Source organism: Lycorma delicatula, chromosome 13 (assembly GCF_047948215.1).
Source record: "Lycorma delicatula isolate Av1 chromosome 13, ASM4794821v1, whole genome shotgun sequence".
Classification (NCBI taxonomy): Eukaryota; Metazoa; Arthropoda; class Insecta; order Hemiptera; family Fulgoridae; genus Lycorma; species Lycorma delicatula.
The window spans coordinates 12,206,298-12,226,330 of NC_134467.1; the positions used below are offsets into that span (position 1 = coordinate 12,206,298).

At 34.1% G+C, this 20,033-nt stretch overlaps 1 protein-coding gene and 1 long non-coding RNA gene across 5 annotated transcripts in view; one reads left to right on the forward strand and one right to left on the reverse strand.

Annotated features, from left to right (window-relative positions):
- The window catches only part of LOC142333678 (uncharacterized), a 72,213-nt gene extending 52,690 nt beyond the window's left edge, over positions 1 to 19,523 (forward strand). For 2 of the 4 annotated variants that reach the window (XR_012758652.1, XR_012758653.1), the window contains exons 4-6: positions 6,563 to 6,720; positions 9,561 to 9,740; positions 19,347 to 19,523. Coding sequence is in view for 2 of the 4 variants with exons in the window: in XM_075381094.1 (XP_075237209.1) it covers positions 17,059 to 17,109 (51 nt within the window). In the remaining 2 variants the exon portion in view is untranslated. Of the gene's footprint in view, positions 1 to 6,562; positions 6,721 to 9,560; positions 9,741 to 17,058; positions 17,941 to 19,346 lie in introns of those variants that run through there. The other 2 variants (XM_075381095.1, XM_075381094.1) reach the window with 2 other exon arrangements.
- LOC142333684 (uncharacterized) overlaps positions 18,901 to 20,033 on the reverse strand; it is a 67,159-nt gene continuing 66,026 nt past the window's right edge. Inside the window, exon 3 of the long non-coding RNA XR_012758657.1 lies at positions 18,901 to 18,945. This is a non-coding gene — a long non-coding RNA (uncharacterized LOC142333684). The remainder of the gene's footprint in view (positions 18,946 to 20,033) is intronic.

A 20,033-nucleotide genomic window follows, 5' to 3' on the forward strand; every position in this document is an offset into this window, starting at 1 on the left:
AATCGGATGGAGCCAAGTCCGGGCTGTATGGTGGTGATTAAACACTTCCCGACGAAAACGCTGCAGGAGCTTCTTTGTGCGGCCGATCATTGTCATGGAGAAAGACAACATTCCTCTCGGCTTATTCTAAATTGACCTTCGTAGACGTTGAAGAGTCACGCAGTATGAGGCTGCAGTGATGGTCGTGCCACGTTCCATAAATTGCACCAAGAGAATTCCATCCCGGTCCCAGAACACAGTAGCCATACACTTTCTTTTGCAGAAGGTTCGCTTGAACTTCTTCGGTTTACTGGGAGAATGAGAATGCATCCGCTGTTTGGATTGTTCTTTTGTTTCTTCGCTTTCGAAATGGACCCGTGTCTCATCCCCTGTGACAATTTTGTTCAAAAAATCGTCTTCATTGTAGTAGCGCTGGAGAAACTTTAGGAAGGCGTCCGTTCTCATTGATTTGTGACGGTCGGACAGCATCTTGGGAACCCATCTTGCACACAGTTTGCGGTACTGAAGTCTCTTACTCATAACGGTGTAGAGAACTGACCTTGAAATTTCAGGAAACGAATCGCTCGATACAAAAATTGTGAACCGACGATTTTCTCGAATCGCTTCGTCAATTCGCTCAACGAGATCATCGCTTGTCACTCGCTTCCTTCCCTGACCGCCTGCATCATGAACATCTGTACGTCCTGCTTTAAAATTCCTGCACCATTGTCGCACTTTGCTGTCACTCGTTGAAGTTTCACCGTACACATTACTTATTCGTCGATGAATTTCAGCCGCATTACACTCCTCAGCCTGAAGAAATCGAATTACCACTTCACACTTGGCGGGAGATGCTATTGTTGTAAACATCTTTACGTGCTAGCTGCGTGTTCAGAACTAAACGAAGTGACGCGGCGTGATTGAAGGCCGTACTAGAAACGCTGCGTAACACATATGCGCAAAGGTTCATCCGATTTTTGCGCGGGTTTTTATTTCGCGACGGATCGGACCTTGAAAAAAAAATAACCCTCGTATTTATGTCACCATGGTAACTGAAGCAGGTTATGGAGTTTTCATCATCAAAAGTCTGTGTACTTTAGTTACCGCAGTTACTACTAGATGTCTTTTGTAATTTAGTTTCTTTTTCGAGTTTCTATAAAGCCGGAATACTGTAATTATTATTTATCAGTAGTATTTTCACAACTCTGACGGTAACAAACAATGCAGGGCTCCAGGAAATGGAGTCCTCTGGTTAGACAGGAATGGTGAGCAAAATGAGCTCTGTGGTCCTGGGTTCAGCCTCGTGACCCCTGGAGACCTTGAGACTCACCTGTGTGAAACCAGATTGTTTAATTAATTTAAAACTTCTATCATTTCACTCTAATTGAACCGAGAAGAGGAAATTTTTCCACGAAATGAAAAACAATATATAATATATACACCCGATTTTGATTTTTGTTGTTTTCTGTCGGCAATATTCTTATGAACTAACTATCAATGGTTTACAAATTTATACTTACGATTGTGAAATAACGATCTAACAACCCATTTCCGTATCCTAGAAACTTGTTTTGACTTTTTGAAGGAGCCTCCTTCAAAAACAGATGACATATTTCAGATAAGAATATTCATAAACATAATATAGTAGTTACAAGTTTTGTTAAGGTGTTCTTGATTTTGAGTTAAGCGACTGATGAAAGTGTGACTGGAAAAATAAATGTAAGTTTTTGTAACAAATAAAATATAAATTTTATACCATATTTGTTTCATTTGCCTCTCATTTTATTTATGAATTATGAACAACTGTGCACAATATTTCAGCCATCCCTCTTCTGTTTTGGGCATTAGCGTAAAACATTGGAGGGATGGCTTAACTGATTACACTGATTACTGATGGCTAACTGATTACAGTTTATAGTTTTCTCAGGTTAGGTTAGGTTAGTTTGTTTTACATTGTGTTGGCATGATTTAACAACTTATTTAATGTTATTTAGAAGGGATGTTTCTGAAATGTTGTAGAGTCTCTCCTACACAAGGAATAATACAACAATTTTGACGTGATTTTTTTTCGGTTTGATATTAGTAAATTAACTTTTTTTTTTAATTTTTTGCTGAAGCACAACAGTTTCTTAGTTATGCATTAAATTCTGAAGCATTAAAAGGTCGGAGTAATATTGGTTACCATGTACTTTATAAAGAAGGTGTAAGTTTTTCGTCTATCGTAATTTAATTAGTATTTATTTATTAACTCTAACTATAAATTGATGCCATATTACGTATTCAAATTTTTGTATTTGTAATATTATACTACTAACTTATACTACTAAGGAAGGGGTCACCAGAAAATTAAAAAATAACATTCTACGAGTCGGAGCGTGGAATGTTAGAAGTTTAAAAAAGGTTGGTAGGCTAGAAAATTTAAAAAGGGAAACGGATAGGATAAATGTGGATGTAGTAGGAATTAGTGAGGTTCGGTGGGAAGAGGAAGGCGACTTTTGGTCAGGTGATTTTAGAATAATTAACTCAGCTTCAAATAATGGGCAGGCAGGAGTAGCTTTCATAATGAACAAGAAGATAGGGAAGAGAGTAGAGTATTTCAAAATGCATAGCGATAGAATCATTGTAATAAGGATAAAATCAAAACCTAAACCGACTACGATTGTAAGTCTATATGCCTACAAGCGCCCATGATGATGATGAGGTAGAGTGTGTATACGAAGAGATTGATGAAGCAATTAAACACGTAAAAGGAGATGAAAATTTAATAATAGTTGGAGATTGGAATGCAAGCATTGGAAGAGGCAAGGAAGGAAATATAGTGGGTGAATACGGGCTGGGCAAAAGGAATGAAAGAGAGGACCGACTTATAAGAGTTTTGCACGAAGTATAATTTAGTAATTGCCAACACCCAATTTAAAAATCATAATAGAAGAATATACACTTGGAAAAAGCCAGCCGATACTGCAAGGTATCATATAGATTATATGATGGTTAAGCAAAGATTTAGAAATCAACTCGTTGACTGCAAAACTTACCCTAGAGCAGACATTGATAGCGACCATAATTTGGTGATAATGAAATGTAGATTGGGGTTTAAAAACCTGAAGAAAAGGTGTTAGATGAATCGGTGGAATTTAGAGAAGCTTAAGGAAGAGGAGGTAACGAAGATTTTTGAGGAGGACATCGCAAGAGGACTGAGTAAAAAAGATAAGGTAGAAAATGTAGAAGAAGAATGGGAGAATGTTAAAAAGGAAATTCTTAAATCAGCAGAAGCAAACTTAGGCGGAATAAAGAGAACTGGTAGAAAACCTTGGGTTTCAGACGATATATTGCAGCTGATGGATGAACGTAGAAAATATAAGAATGCTAGTGATGAAGAAAGTAAAATGAACATTGGTAAAATAGACGGAGCATACAGGAAAGTTAAGGAAAAGTTTGGGGTACATAAATTAAAATCTAGTAATGTATTAAATAAAGATGGTACACCAATATATAATACGAAAGGTAAAGTCGATAGATGGGTGGCATATATTGAAGAGTTATACGGAGGAAATGAATTAGAAAATGGTGTTATAGAGGAACAAGAGGGAGTTGAGGAGGATGAAATGGGAGAAACAATACTGAGATCTGAATTTAAGAGAGCATTAAAAGATTTAAATGGCAGAAAGGCTCCTGGAATAGACAAAATACCTGTAGAATTACTGCGCAGTGCAGGTGAGGAAGCGATTGATAGATTATACAAACTGGTGTGTAATATTTATGAAAAAGGGGAATTTCCATCAGACTTCAAAAAAAGTGTTATAGTCATGATACCAAAGAAAGCAGGGGCAGATAAATGTGAAGAATACAGAACAATTAGTTTAAATAGTCACGCATCAAAAATCTTAACTAGAATTCTGTACAGAAGAATTGAGAGGGGAGTGGAAGAAGTGTTAGGAGAAGACCAATTTGGTTTCAGGAAAAGTATAGGGACAAGGGAAGCAATTTTAGGCCTCAGATTAATAGTAGAAGGAAGATTAAAGAAAAACAAACCGACATACTTGGCGTTTATAGACCTAGAAAAGGCATTCGATAACGTAGACTGGAATAAAATGTTCAGCATTTTAAAAAAATTAGGGTTCAAATACAGAGATAGAAGAACAATTGCTAACATGTACAGGAACCTAACAACAACAGTAACAATTGAAGAACATAAGAAAGAAGCCGTAATAAGAAAGGGAGTCCGACAAGGATGTTCCCTATCTCCGTTACTTTTTAATCTTTACATGGCACTAGCGGTTAATGATGTTAAAGAACAATTTAGATTCGGAGTAACAGTACAAGGTGAAAAGATAAAGATGCTACGATTTGCTGATGATATAGTAATTCTAGCCGAGAGTAAAAAGGATTTAGAAAAAACAATGAACGGCATGGATGAAGTCCTACGCAAGAACTATCGCATGAAAATAAACAAGAACAAATCAAAAGTAATGAAATGTAGTAGAAATAACAAAGATGGACCACTGAATGTGAAAATAGGAGGAGAAAAGATTATGGAGGTAGAAGAATTTTGTTATTTGGGGAGTAGAATTACTAAAGATGGACAAAGCAGGAGCGATATAAAATGCCGAATATCACAAGCGAAACGAGCCTTCAGTAAGAAATATAATTTGTTTACATCAAAAATTAATTTAAATCTCAGGAAAAAATTTTTGAAAGTATATGTTTGGAGTGTCACTTTATATGGAAGTGAAACTTGGACGATCGGAGTATCTGAGAAGAAAAGGTTAGAAGCTTTTGAAATGTGGTGCTATAGGAGAATGTTAAAAATCGTATGGGTGGATAAAGTGACAAATGAAGAGGTATTGCGGCAAATAGATGAAGAAAGAAGCATTTGGAAAAATATAGTTAAATGAAGAGACAGACTTATAGGCCACATACTAAGGCATCCTGGAATAGTCGCTTTAATATTGGAAGGACAGGTAGAAGGAAAAAATTGTGTAGGCAGGCCACGTTTGGAATATTTAAAACAAATTGTTAGTGATGTAGGATGTAGAGGGTATACTGAAATGAAACGACTAGCACTAGATAGGGAATCTTGGAGAGCTGCATCAAACCAGTCAAATGACTGACGACAAAAAAAAAAAATATTATACTTGTTATTTATTCAGAAAAATTGTGTAAATTTGTTTGAAACATTAAAAACATGAATGTGGATTGGAATAATTAACTCATTTATGCCAGATCTAAAACCCACATGACAGGGAGGTATCCATTTCAATTGTTTTGAATGATGAAGTAGAGCAGATTCATGTTCATTGCTCTTTACTTTTGCTAAGTATATGTAGTTCATTCTACTCCATTCATTTTTAGTTTCTGTAGTTAAATTTTTTGTGAATTTTTTTATTTTTAAAGATTTTATTGCATTTTTATAAATTGTAAATAATTTTTTTCACATAATTTTAACATTGCATTAAAAAAGTATGTTTACTTTTCAATTTTCTGCACTAATTTCTTTTGAAGTGCATTACAATTATTTTAAGATACATAATAGATTTGTGTTATTCTTTTCTCAGTCTTCAAATTGTACCATTTCTACTTTTGTAATTATTTTTTGATTGATTTATTTGAAATGTGCATTTACAATCATCACTCTTTTTACTAAACTTCTGTCAATATTTTTTCCACAAATTAGTAATTATTCCATATTTCCATTTTTAATTTTTCTGTATTATTTCATCTTTGGTTATATTTGTATTACTCATATCCAGGATTTCCATCTTATACAAATTAAAATCGTAGTTTTATTAAACAATTTTCTAATAGTACATTCTGTTAAGAAATCATTACATTTCTAATGCTATTTTAATTTTATTATTTGTTTAAGAATAAAAATATTTTCTGACTAGATTACTTCAGAAATTTGTTATTATTGCTTCAAGTATCAGTAAAATAAAATACCATAGTTTTGCAACTGAAAATATACTAAGTTCTCAATGGCCACATGTAGAATGTGTTGGTTGTACAAACCTACTGGGATTCTGCAAGGAAAGATTATACAAATTTGTATGATCTCTCTTTTTTGTTTACATTTGTGAATAAGGTTATTTAGTTTAATGGATTAAATTCATATCATGAATGTGTGAAATAATACAGAAAGAGTCATTGCAAAATTGGGTTATATTTAGTGAACTTGTTGTTTGCCTGCCAATAGGAAACAGTATATTTTTAACATCAGTTCCAAACATGAGTAATGATCTTGATTTTTCAGATTTCATTCTTGGTGTAAAACCTTCCCAGTATTTTTTAGACATGATCATGAGAAGTACTTTGTAATCTTGAGATCACAAAAAATTAGAATTATCTTGAAAATGGTTGATTAATTTATAAAACCTATGATTTTGGATGATTCAGAACATTTTTTTTTTTGGGGGGGGTACTCTATGGAAAACCTTTTTCTCCATAACACAAATATTCTAAAACAACATACGCACGCATGTGTTTTGTCAAGATTATGATATAGTATATTGCTTCTTAAAATAAATTGCAGTAACAAAATATTTAAGCAAATTCTTAATTATTTATTCTCCTGTATTTTTTTCAGAGTTTTTATCCAATTCATTTTTTTAAGAAATGTTTCATTGCAACAGGTAAATACACCATACATGTTCTTAACTGATATTGACTTTTTGCCTATGTTTGATCTTTATTCATATCTGAAAAAAATCAATCCAGTTACTGGATCTTGAAACTACAAAGAAGGTAAGTTTTCATTTATAAAATTTACTTATTTTTTTAAAAATTATTATTTAATAATTGACCATTCAATTAGTATATAAAATTGTTTGAAATGATGATGGAGAGATGGATTCTGGTAGGAGTGGAAGGAAGACTCAGAAGAAACAATATTGGTTTCTGATAGAGTGACTGGGTGACCTTATATTAATAATGATAGAATTAGAAAGGGGCTATGAATACGGGAAGGATTTGCTGATGGCTTTCTGGATACTGAAAAGGCATATGACATGATAGCTTGGACAAAAGAAAAGCATGGAAGGCATTAAAAAGAAAGGGATTAGAGAGTGAGATTTTAGAAAAGGTAAAAGAGAATTAAGAGAATTGTTGGTTTTGTAAAGATAGAAAAAAGGTAGCTTGGCTAGAACCCTCACCTATGCTATTTATTGTTATGATGGACAATTTACGAGGTCTGTTCGGAAAATAACTGAACATTTTTAATTTGGTGCTGACAGAGAAATTTAGTGACGTACAGTTGGCAGCATTGTGTTCCGCCTAACTTCCTCTGTAACCATTTGTTCTTGGATTGTTATCTCATATAGTTTTTATGTTATTGTTATTTAGTTTCCAAGTGTTTGTAGCGATTTTGTGTAATTTTCAGAAGTGACAGTACAACATAAAGTTTTGCATGAAACTGGGGAAAACTTTCACAGAAACATTTCAACTTTTGAAACAGGTTTATGGAGGTAATGCTCTGCGTCGTACGCAATGTTAGGTATGGTTTTCACAATTTAAAGTGGTCATCAGTCAATTGAAGATGACTCTTGACCAGGAAGGCCTTTGACTTCAACTGATGACACCTACGTTCAGAAAATCAATGATCTGGTGTGTGCAAATCGCCGATTGACTGTCAGAAAACTTGCACAAGAGATTAGCATCTTAACTGGATCATGCCATGACATTCCGACTGAAAAATTTAACATGCATAGAGTTGCAGCAAAGTTTGTTCCTTGTTTGAAGACCACACAACAGAAAGAACATCGAGTGGACATTTGTCGGCAACTTCTTGAACAAGCCAATGACGATGAAACATTCATGCAAAGGATCATAACGGGAGACGAAAGTTGGGTTTATGGCCATGACATAGAGACGAAAGTTCAATCATCACAATGGATTGGCAAAGGATCTTTACCCCCAAGAAAGCACGCCAAAGGACCTTAAAGGCTGTTTCAAATGAAGCTATTTAGGACTGCTTCGTGAACTGGAAACACTGCTGGGTAAAGTGTGTGAGTAGGGGAGGAGTACTTTGAAGGAAATTGACATGACATGCACTGAAGAAGTTGATAGAAAAGATTGGAGTGAGAATAATGAGAGCATTTTTTTTTTTTTTGAAGATAAACTGCTGATATGGATAATATAGAACAAAAAGTTCTGAATATATGGACAGAAATTGGAATATGTTATGAGAATTATGTAGATGGTATGAGATGGTAATCAAAACCAGAAAATATAGACCTATTTCTGTTATAGTGATTGAAGTTTCAGGAAGAAAACTGGTTGAAGGAAATGGAAGCGTTTATACAAAAGAAGGAAAAAGACTGAAGAAGAGAGATTGTGGAATAGTGATGTTAGCTGTACAGGAAAAGATAGAAGCTTTTTTATAAGTAAACCTGACTAGTGGCTGGAAACTGTACTTATGATTTTTAGAGTGAATTTTCTCACATTAATCATTAACTTCATAGGAGTTACCTTTTATCTCTAGATTGTGTAATATTGCAATAATTTTTTATGGTAAAATTTTTCCTCAGTTATATTATTATTTTGATTTTTCTGATTATTCTTTTGTTTTAGAATATTTAAAATTTTCATTTTATTACACTTTTTTTTTTCATTATTTTCACTTTTATTAAATGTTTTAATCATTCTTTTAGTATAGTATCTAATGAGTTATTTCTTTGTTCATTGAATGATTTATCCTCATCTGCAATAAGAAACCTCCAAAATTAAATTTTTATTATTTTTATATAAAATTATTTTAGTAATTTCATCTATAATGGAGCTACTACCTTTTTTCATATTTTTAGTGGTAAATCTCTCTTTTGACAAGTTTCAACTTCATATATTTCATTGTTTGCAATCTTGAGTCTCTTTTCTTCTTACTATTTGTAAGCATCCAAAATCCTTCTTCTTCCTCTCCTTCCTTCCAATTTTTCTTCTACGAGTTTTCACAGAACATTTTTTGTAGAATGTGAAGCACCATGTTTTCCCCTTATTACCTTAACCGCTTCACCTTAACCTAATTCTGATCTTCCCCTATTCCTCTCATTAATCTTTCATTACTTTGTTGATTTGTCCATTATTTTTCACATAAAATTTCATAAGTATCATTCTACTTCTCTTCAGCTTTCTGATTGCTTATGATTCAAAATCATTATATTGCACACAGTGTTTGATAACCTTTTTGTCAGTTATTGGGCTGTTATCATTTTTACTTTCTAAACCTCATTTTCTTATAAATATACTATTTGTTACTCTTTTCCATGCATCTTGCAAAGTCATCTTCAACTAGTAGCTTTTATAGTGGAATTCTATGATTTCAAATCTTGATTTTTTTTCTTTTCTATAATAATTGCAACATTTTTAATGTTTATTATTATATAAATTTTGCTTGCTATCATAATTTATGATCTAAATTAAACCTTAGAATCTTAGTTGTATCTATGTTTTTAATTAAATATACATATATGATGTGTGTGTGTGTGTGTGTGTGTGTGTGTGTGTGTGTGTGTGTGTGTGTGTACATGCGTGTGCGTGATATTCATTTATTTAAAACTTAATATTTTACCTGATTAGTGTTAATGTTACAGGTTCTAGTTGTACCAGCATTTGAAACTCAGAGATACAGGACTTCATTTCCTCATAGTAAAGCAGAACTTTTACGTATGCTTGATATGGGTACATTGTTTACATTTCGTTATCATGTATGGACTAAAGGTCATGCTCCAACTAATTATGCTAAATGGCGATCTGCCACTACACCATACAGGGTAAGTTTTTGATTTTTAACATTTTGAACTTAGATACAAATGTGATACATACAAGGCATACACATACATACACACTCTCTCTCTCTCTCTCTCTCTCTCTCTCTCTCCACATGTGTGTGTGTGTGTATGAGAGAGAGAGGGGTGGATGAAAGTCATTAAATACTTTTTTGCCAACTGTTGATAAATTAGTTTCCTAAGAACATCAAGTAAAACTATTTTCCCTTAATTAAGTGTTGATTTAAAAAAGTCAAAATTTACAGAACTGAAAACATCACTTTTTACTTTTTAGGGTAGTTAATTTGAACCTTACTCTATAAAAGTAACTCTACAGTTACTTTTATACAGATTTGAATACTAGACTCTGGATATGAGACTCTAGACTCTAGATAGTGTTCTTTGGTGGTTGGGTTTCAATTAACCACACACATCACACAAAAAGGACAAAACTTGCCCCTTTTTGGGTTTTTATTTATTTTTAAAGTTTCTTGATAAAAATTGATAAAAGTTTCTTGAAATATTTCATGGAAGATTTTGGGTTTAAATTTTGGTCAGGTTTTGAATTTTTTTACACGTTACAATACAATTTTAGTACAATATTTTAGATACAATTTTAGTATCTTCATCATTGATAACTTTAAGTGGGTTTCACACCTACAGCTACTTAAAATAATAAGTACATGCATTTTATTTAAAATTATTTAGTTACGTCTGATATCTGGAAAGTAAGTATACAGTTTTGTTATTAAAAAATACTAAAAACTTCAAAGAGGATAGTTTTATTATTACATGGAAAACATACCTTTTCCAGTTTTCTGCATAATCTTCACCATTATTAAGGCACATTTCATATCTTGTAATCAGTTTTTTCATTGCGTTTTCAAAGAATGGTGGTGCCAGTGAAAACAACCTCTATTGTAGAGCATTTTTCTTATCAGCATTGTCGTCATAACACTGACCAGCAAGGGATCACTTGAGATAGAGAAACAAGTGACAATCACTCAGCGTCGAGTCAGGATAAGCTGGGTGGTTCCAATTGATTCCAACCAGACTTGAGTTCATTCAGACTTGAGTTTCCTTGGCAACATGTGGATGAGCATTGTCATGAAGCAATATTGAGCATGTCTCTCCTTCTGTTTTGCATTCAAGATGCAGTATTTTTAGTATCAATACAAAATGAAGTATTTATAGTTTCTTCTCTTGGCAAAAAAACCAACCAACAAAACCCCTATCTTATCCCAGAAGTTGATTCCTACATGATTTTTTGTCTTGAAGTGGTTGTTTTGAATTTCTGTTTTTATGGAGATTTTTGTCATCATTTCATAAAACGCTGTTTGAATTTTGCAGTTGTGTGAGAGACCCAAATCTTGTTACTTGTCACCATTTGGCTCAAAAAAATAATCTCCATTATTTTCATATCAAGTAAAAAAGACTGATATGCCATCCATTATCCTTATATGCCATAAATTTGCCTGTGAATTTCTGCTGCAGAATTGTTTTTTGCCGTCAAAAATCATATTATACCTCATACTTAATACTTGGCAGGATCTGAATTGTAGCACTCATTATATATATATATATATAAAACTAATAACAAAAATAATAAATTGTTGCTAATATCTGGCTATTGTTTAAAGTAACTGAGGTATGCAAGCACCGTCTGTTTACATCACATATATAAGTGGTAAATTTAAGACAGATCATACTTTAAAAACACTTCTCGTTACTACAGAAGAATTATGTCTCTTCATCGTGGATTCATGGCAGTCATGTAGTTCAAAGCACAGAGAAATGTAACATTAGTGAAAGTGGAACATCTCAAATTGAAAACTCAAATTGAAAAAAATTCAACTTGAGCAACAGGCTTCCCAGTAATTTTTTGACTGTGCAGTATACAAAAGCCCGTGGATGATCCGAACTAATAAAAATTCGTGTCTGTTCAGATAACGAAAAGTTCGGATTATCGAGAGTTCAATTGAAAGATGTAGGATAGGGTATCGAGGAGAGTTTTGGAACTCGAAATAAGTGTTGAAACTCTTTCTTTTAGTATTTAAACACGCTTTTATTATTGTATTAATATTTACTTTCTAAAAATGGATTATATTACTGTTTGTTTAAAATGTCGGTGATTTCTGCCTGTTTCATTGAAGTTAGTGATTTTTCTACTGCATCTTTTCGTATATGAGCCAATACTAGTATAATTTTTTTTTTTCGAGGGTGAAAAACGTCTTCACGTTATCATCGCCCAGATTTTTTTTAATGAAAAAAATAAAATAAAATAAAAATAATTAAAACTAGTAGGTAAAAGTAAAACTTAAAACAATCAAACTAATAATAAAAAAAAAAACAAAAAAGAAAAGCAGAAACAATTTAACAAAGTCCGAGATGGGTGTAAAGGCCCATTCTCGGGTAACAAAAGCACTAAAATAATAAATTTACAACGCAACGCCGCATAACATATGCAGTCCACGAGTATGTGGCGCACAGTCATGCGGCAGTTGCATCATGCAGATAGGGGTGCTTATCCTCTTGTCATCAGGTACTCGTGTGTCCTATCCGCAACCGACAGAGGACTACTTCTTCACGCCGAGATTTTGAATATGAGGAGTCACATGGCAACACAGAATCTTTAATCTTCCGGAGTTTATTATCTATAGTAGCCATCCAGTCACCTTGCCACCTTGATCTTAAAGATTGTTTTACATAATTAGTAAAATCAGAAGTAGCAACTCGGGTGGTTAAAGGAGGTTGATTGCATGCATCTTTGGCAGCGGAATCTGCATGTTCATTACCTGGAATCCCTACATGGCTAGGGACAAAGCAAAAACTTACTTCTGTGTTAACGATTATTCAACTCGGAGATTGAGTTGTAAATTTCAATGACGATAGGATGTTTTGAATAAAAGTTTTTTAAGGCTTGGAGAGCACTACACGAGTCACTGCAAATAAGAATTTTTCTATATTTAGGGTTAATGATGTTTAGAGCCTTATTTATAGCGTATAGTTCAGCGGTAAACACACTCGTAATACCGCGTAGACCAAACATTTAAGTTCTTTCATTGACAACAAATGCACAACCAACGGTATCATTTTGTTTCGATCCATCAGTGTATACAACCGCATCTGGTTTCATCTTGGAGAGAATACACTGAAAGATTTGCTGGAAGATAATAGGTAGTGTTGATTGTTTATTGTATGTCGTAAGGTCAAAAGTAAAATTTATAAGGTTTATTCTCCACGGAGGATATGAGCAAGGATACGTAGGAAAGAATGACGGTGTGTCAACATTTATATGCTGCAGCAGATGCCGGGTACGGTCACCTACAGGTGCAGTACGACGTGGATGGTCCTCATCCTTTCCTAGATTAGGATTTCTAAAAACTGAGTCAGGAACCGGGTGATTTGGCTGTCCTCTGAGACGAGCAAAATAAGATAATAAAAGCTGGTCTCGTCTTTCCCAAAGTGATGGTTCATCACAGTCTACAAGTAACCTTGCGACAGGACTTGATCTAAACGCGCCTGTGGCAAGCCGAAGGAAAGCACGATGTACACTATCCAGCATTTTAAGTACGGTTTGACGAGCTGACGAGTAGGTGACACAACCATAATCTAAATGGGAGCGAACAAAGGAATAGTAAAAACGTATCATACATGACCTATCGGCTCCCCAGTTGGTGTTAGTAAGGACTCGCATCATATCTAGAAGTTTGAAACATTTTGTTTTAATTCTTTTATATGTTTGACCCAAGTAAGACGGCTATCAAAATATAAACCTAAAAACTTGACGTAAGTAGAGATAGTAATGATCTCTCCATTCAGGAAAACTTGTGGCATAGAAGGGTTTCGTAACCGAGAAAAGACTACACATTTTGTTTTTTCGGATGAAAAAGTGAAACCAGTAATCCTGGATCAAGCTTCAAGGTGAGATATAATGTTCTGCAGTAGTCTCTCTGCTGTGGGTGTTGAACGGTTTGCAATGTAAATAGCAAAATCATCAGCAAATAGAGAACATGAGATAGGAGCCTGCACACATTTGGGTAATACTGTTTATGGCTGCAGAAAATAAGGTGGCACTTAATACACTACCTTGAGGCACTCCATTCTCCAAGATGACACTACCTGAGAGCGAATCGTCAACACGAACACGAGCTGTTCGGTGATTTAAGAATCCCCGGATAAAAGCAAGCATATTGCCCTTGATTCCCCATTCTTTGAGAGTGTTAAGAATACCACGTTGCCAGGCTGTGTCATATGCCTTTTTTATATCGAAGAAGATAGCAACGAGATGATGGCGATTGAGGAAAGCGTTTTGTATGGCTGTTTGTAGTGACACTAGATGGTCAATGAAAGATCGTCCTTGTCGGAAACCACACTATTCTGGAGATAGAAAGCCATGTTTCTCCAAGTACCATGTAAGCCTGCAGTTTACCATTCTCTCCATTATTTTACACAAAACGCTTGTTAATGAAATAGGGCGGTAGCTTGAGGGATTGGTTTGGTCTTTATCAGGTTTTAGTACTGGTATAATAAATGCTTCTGACCAGCCGGGTGGGAAGACTTGTTTGGAGAATAAACTGTTGAAAATATTCAAAAGTTGTTGTAGTGCCGAATTAGGAAGGTGTGAAAGCATGGAAAGGCGAATGTTGTCCGGTCCAGGGGAAGTGTCCTGTGAGTTTTTAAGTGCATGTAACAATTCCTTAAATACGAATGGGGTGTTTAATTCACCAACCAAATCACCAATGTTTAACGATAATACTTCTATCTGTATCTTGTACCTCTGAAAATCGTTATTATACGATGAGGTGAGAGACACCGAGCGGAAAGATTTTGCTAGACTATTTGCCACTGCTGAAGGTGATGAAAGGAGTTCTCCTTCAACAATAAGATCGAGAATAGATTGTTTCGGTGATCCGAAAATTGCACGAATTTTTTTCCACACAGTAGAAGTGGGAGTAGTGCGTGAGATAGTGCTCACGAATTTCGTCCATGAATTCCTCTTAGAATTCAAGAATACCCGACGGCACACTGCTCTAGCCCTGCGGTATAAATTTAGATGTTCAGCTGTAGGCCTACGATTAAATTTGCGTAGTGCCTGCCGTCGATTCCTAATAGCATATTTGCAATCATCGTTCCACCATGGAACGAAAGGACGTCTAGGATTACCCGATGTTTGTGGAATACATCTGTTGGCATTCTCAAGTATCATGGACGTAAAAGAGGAATATTGGTCAAGGATGTTTGCATCATCGTCATACTGCGATTGGAATGCTTTATGGTATCCATTCTAATCCGCCTTTTCAACAATCCATCTCCGTGGCCTTCTTTTAATCTCGCAATCTACATCAAAACCAATAATAATTGGTCTGTGATCACTACCGTGAAAGTCATCACAAACAGACCAATTAAAATGAGGGAGCACATTCGGTGAGCATATGGAAAGATCAAGGTTAGATACAGTACCAGTTGATAAGGACATGAATGTGTGTGATCCATTATTCAGTAGACAAAGGTCAAAGTCTTGTCTCACTCTGTTTATCATATTTCCTCGAGTGGAGCAGAAGATTGAGCCCCAGGAAATATGATGGGCATTGAAATCTCCTACTATTAACAGTGGAGATGGTATTTGCGTGAGGAGATTTGAGACATCTAGAGCACTGAACTCAGTGTTCAGTGAGAGATACAGATTGCAGATATGCAATTTGAAGGGGATAGAGAGCTTTACTGCAATAGCAGGAATGAGAGTGGTTAGTTGAATTCTTGTAGCCGACACCCCATTCTTCATGAAGATAGCCACTCCACCACTCTCCCTACTGTCTACTAGGCAATCGTATCTCTCACAGAACTATCCTCTGAGTGTAATTGGGTCATGTTGTAGAAGGTGAGTTTCTTGAAAACACATGATTAGTGGATCATGTGCATGCGCCAGTACTCTAATATCTTCAATGCGGGACCGAATACCTCTAACATTCCACAGAATAATGTTCATAAGCGTAGAAAAAATAAATAAAAAAAAATTAAATAATTAAATTTTGGAAATTATATAAAAATTAGCTGTACGTGATCTGGTTTTTATTTTTTGTATTTTTTATTTGAAAGAACTCTGATGCCCTAGGGACGGGTGGTTCTTCAACCATATTCTCAAGTATATGAGGTGATGGTGGAGGAGATTTATTTGAATGGGATGCTGCAGTTGACATCCCAGAGGGGGTGGTTATGTGGGTTCCCTTTACGGGGAGCTTATTAGGTGGCTTACTGCCAGCTGTAATAGTCGCTACTCGTGCCGGTACGACTTTGGGAACAGGGACATTTGTATGTATCACACTGTTGGATTCACTAACTGCGATGGAGGACTTTTTATTCATTTTTGTCAGCTCTGAGATAGTGGCTGTAAGTGAAGCTACTTGTTCAGAAAGCATCTGAACAAGTTTTTTAAGCTCATTGCAGGATCCACACTGCTGATTATTAACATTTGTAGGAATTTGTTTAGATGTAACGGTGGCAAAAGATACATCTGGTTTAACCAGGTTCCGTGAATTGTTTATCTTTTTATATTCTCTGCGTGCAGCCGGGAAAGATAGTTTTTGCTCCGTACAGATTTTGAGAATTGCCTTTTCTTCTTTAAAAGTTGGGCAATCTCGGGAGCGGGCTGTATGTGGACCACTCCAGTTTGCACATTTTTCACTTTCTTCGCAGTTAGTGTCATTGTGACCTTTAGCACGTCGAGCACAGATCTCAGTTTTCATGCAAGATGTTGTAGTGTGACCAAAACCTTGGCATCTGAAACATCGCCGTGGGTTGGGTATGAATGGTCGTACCCGAACCGAGAGGTAACCTACTTTAATCTTCTCTGGTGGAACAGGAAGATTGAATGTTAGTATAAGAGACAGTGTCGGTTCTTCTGTTCCGTTCTGTCGTTTCATTATACGTTTCACTTCAACAACATCTTGGTGGCAAAGCTCATCAACTATTTCAGAGATATCTATATCTAAGAGGTCTCGACAAAAAATTACACCCCGGCTCGTATTTAATGTTTTGTGGCTTTCTGCACTTATATTTATACCACCCATATTACGGAGATGTAAGATAGATCGACTCTGTTCATCATTGAATGTTTCAATCACAATCGATCCGTCACGTAATTTCCTGATATTCTTCGGGGAGCCACTTGCACCTGTTTTGGTTTTGTTTATTAAGAAAGGTGAAACCTTTTGAAGGGAGTCACCTTCCTGACTATTTCTGACAACAACAAATGTAATAATAATAATAATAATAATCTAATTTTTAGAATTCAATTCTAATAATTTGCGGTTCTCTTTGGTAGGACTTTTATCCTCATCAGACAAAGCTGACCGAGGTCTCTTCACAAGACTAGATTTGGTGGTTTTTTCAGATGGACCACCAACCATCATTGTGTTTGTTATTGGAACTGAAATTTTGGTCCCACGAGTACCGGCGAAAAATGGACCACTCCAGCAGAGCGCATGCGTACTGGAGCTAGAGCTAAATACAACTAGGTTCGCCCTGGTGCCCAGTGGACATCGTTCGAGACTCACTACGTAGAGTCATTCACCCATCGGCACGATTTGTTCCCACCTTGGGTTACGGTTGCGTTTCATAAGATGTCGCAACACCACCGAGTGTAGATGTAAGAAATATAAGTATAGGTTGTTGTTGTGTAATTGTGTAAGTGTGTATGTTGTAATTTATGTAGTGTTCTTGGTGTAGTATATGTGTATTATGTAAAGTGTTCTGCAGCTCATTGTATAGTGGGAAGAAAAGCTGCAGAGGTCAAGAGAAAATTGCATCTTTATTCTGGACTACATTGGAGCATTCTCCATACAGTCTGGACTTATCGTCCAGCGATTATCATTTGTTTGGACCACTAAAAGTAGCACTTGGAGGACAGAAATTTGAAGAAGATGCTGCTGTTGAAGTGTTTGTGAGCAATTAGTTGACATCATGCTCACCTTCATTTTACGATAGTGGGCTTAAATGTTACCTTTGTGCTGGGAAAAATGTGTTTTCGAAAGAGGAAATTATGTAGAAAAATAATATTGTGCGTATATTTTTATTATCCAATTATAAAACAAAAATTCTGGTTTATATTTGATTCACCGTCGTATTAAAAAATAATGAATATATTTATTTTCTATATTGTTAATAGTCATACAATAGTTTGCGGTAAAGTGAGTGCAAGTTAATTTTTTTTTTCAGATATAAGTAGCGTTTTCTGTTTTTCTTTTGTGAACAGTCAGTCATTATGTATGAATTAAATAATAAGTGAATTAAACAGAAGTACATGAATAATTTTTCAAGTTTAATTATTCACCCCAATATTATTAGTCTTAGATCAAGGCCCAAAAATTAATACCTCTAAGGTTAAATTAAAAATGTAACTTTAAAATTTTACAATGGACAATTAAGTTAAAGTAAATGTGTTGCATAGAATAAATACTAAAAAATACAAGTCAAATATTGCATTTCACATATTATAAGGACCAAAACCATATTATTGTTTGTTAATGTTCAGTCGGGTCATTTAAGTTGTAATCTGTGAACAAATATGGTAACTGATAATTTGATGTGTCTTTAAATTAATTTTTTTGTTAAATCACCTTTTATTTTTATTATTTTGCAATTGGTTATAAGTAAGAATGATGAGCTCTTAAGTGAAAAAATTACCTTGCTGGAAACTGAAGACTATTTGATAAACAAGGAGTCGGTTCCTTATTCTCTTCAAACTCATTATAAGTAAAATTAATTACATAATGAAAATACATCAGATAAAAAATAAATTATCCAAATAAATGTAATCTCATAACATTTTTAATAAAGTGTTTTCTAAAAATCTGTTTTTATTTATTAACTTAAATCAATTTTTGTAGAATTTTCTGGTATTATTATAAAACATTTACAAAAATATTGTTTGTTTTTTAAATAATACTAACATTTTAATTTTTATTTTAGAAAAAAAATTATACAAGAAAAATACATATTAATGGCTTTAACCAAATTAATCACATAAGAGAAGATATTAATCTTATTGACTGAAAGAGTATTGATAAATTAATAAAAAAATAATCATACTTGCAACTAACAGCAGACATTCTCTCTCGACTTCTTCAGCAGAACCAGAAAATTAAATTGTTGAACTAGATAAATTCAACGCCTTACTAGCCTGTGATATTACTACCTGCTGACAAGATATCTGTAATAAATAAAAAGATATTTTTGTTAACGTTACCATAAGATTTAAATTTATTTTCAATAATATTAACTAATATGGTAAAAATCATTTTTAGTGTTACCATTTCTATCAATTTAGTGTTCGTAACTCTTACAACAGGTAAGACCTGTCCAGGCCTGAAAAGAACAATATTAATATTTCACACCTCTAATTGACATAATTTTTTGTACATATTAACCTAATGACAAAAAGTTATAAAGCATTTTTTGATGTTTCTTAATGCTTTGTTTCAGATTTAAGTAGCAGTTTCCGGTTTTTCTCTTGTGAATCATTACATGTGTGAATTTTTCATAATTAAATTACATTTTTCAAGTCTTTTCCCTAATATTAAGTTTTAACCAAATTTAATTTTTTGTTTCTAGAAAGAAAAATGAGTACTGAAAAGGCAGAGGTAAATTACACATCTTTGTAAGTTGTTTAACTTCTTCAAGTTGATTAACAATGGTAATTAATTAGCAGCAGCAGCAGGTGCTTTAACATCTGGCTCAGTGAAATTATACAATGAATACATAGTAATAAAGATAGTTTTGCTTTTTATCTTTCATGTTTATTGATATTTAAATATCACTGGTAGAGATGTGCTCAACCTACAGTATGATTACAATAGGTACATAAGTACGTGGCAAAGAAATTATGTAATTATGCGACAATGTTATTATTAGATTTCCAAATTTATAAACATGCAATTAATGATTGCAATTACTGTAGATACTAAAAAAACAAAGCTTTCTTTTAAATGCCGTATAATGTAAACAGGTCCAAGGGTAAGACACGTAATTCAGTATTGTGTAGAATAATAGATAATAAAATTAGGTTGTTCTTGAAAAATCATTTTATTGAATGTACAAATCATAACATCTGACAATTTCTACTGACTTAATTTGTTATGCATTTTTAGTACAGCAATTACAGAAAGAAATAGATAAATGTATTAACTTGATTTATATATTGGAATAATAAGAATAATCATACTAAATTAAAACAAATAGAATATTTTACTTTATAACAAAATCACTTAATCCCCCACTAACTTCATGAGAGGGGATCAA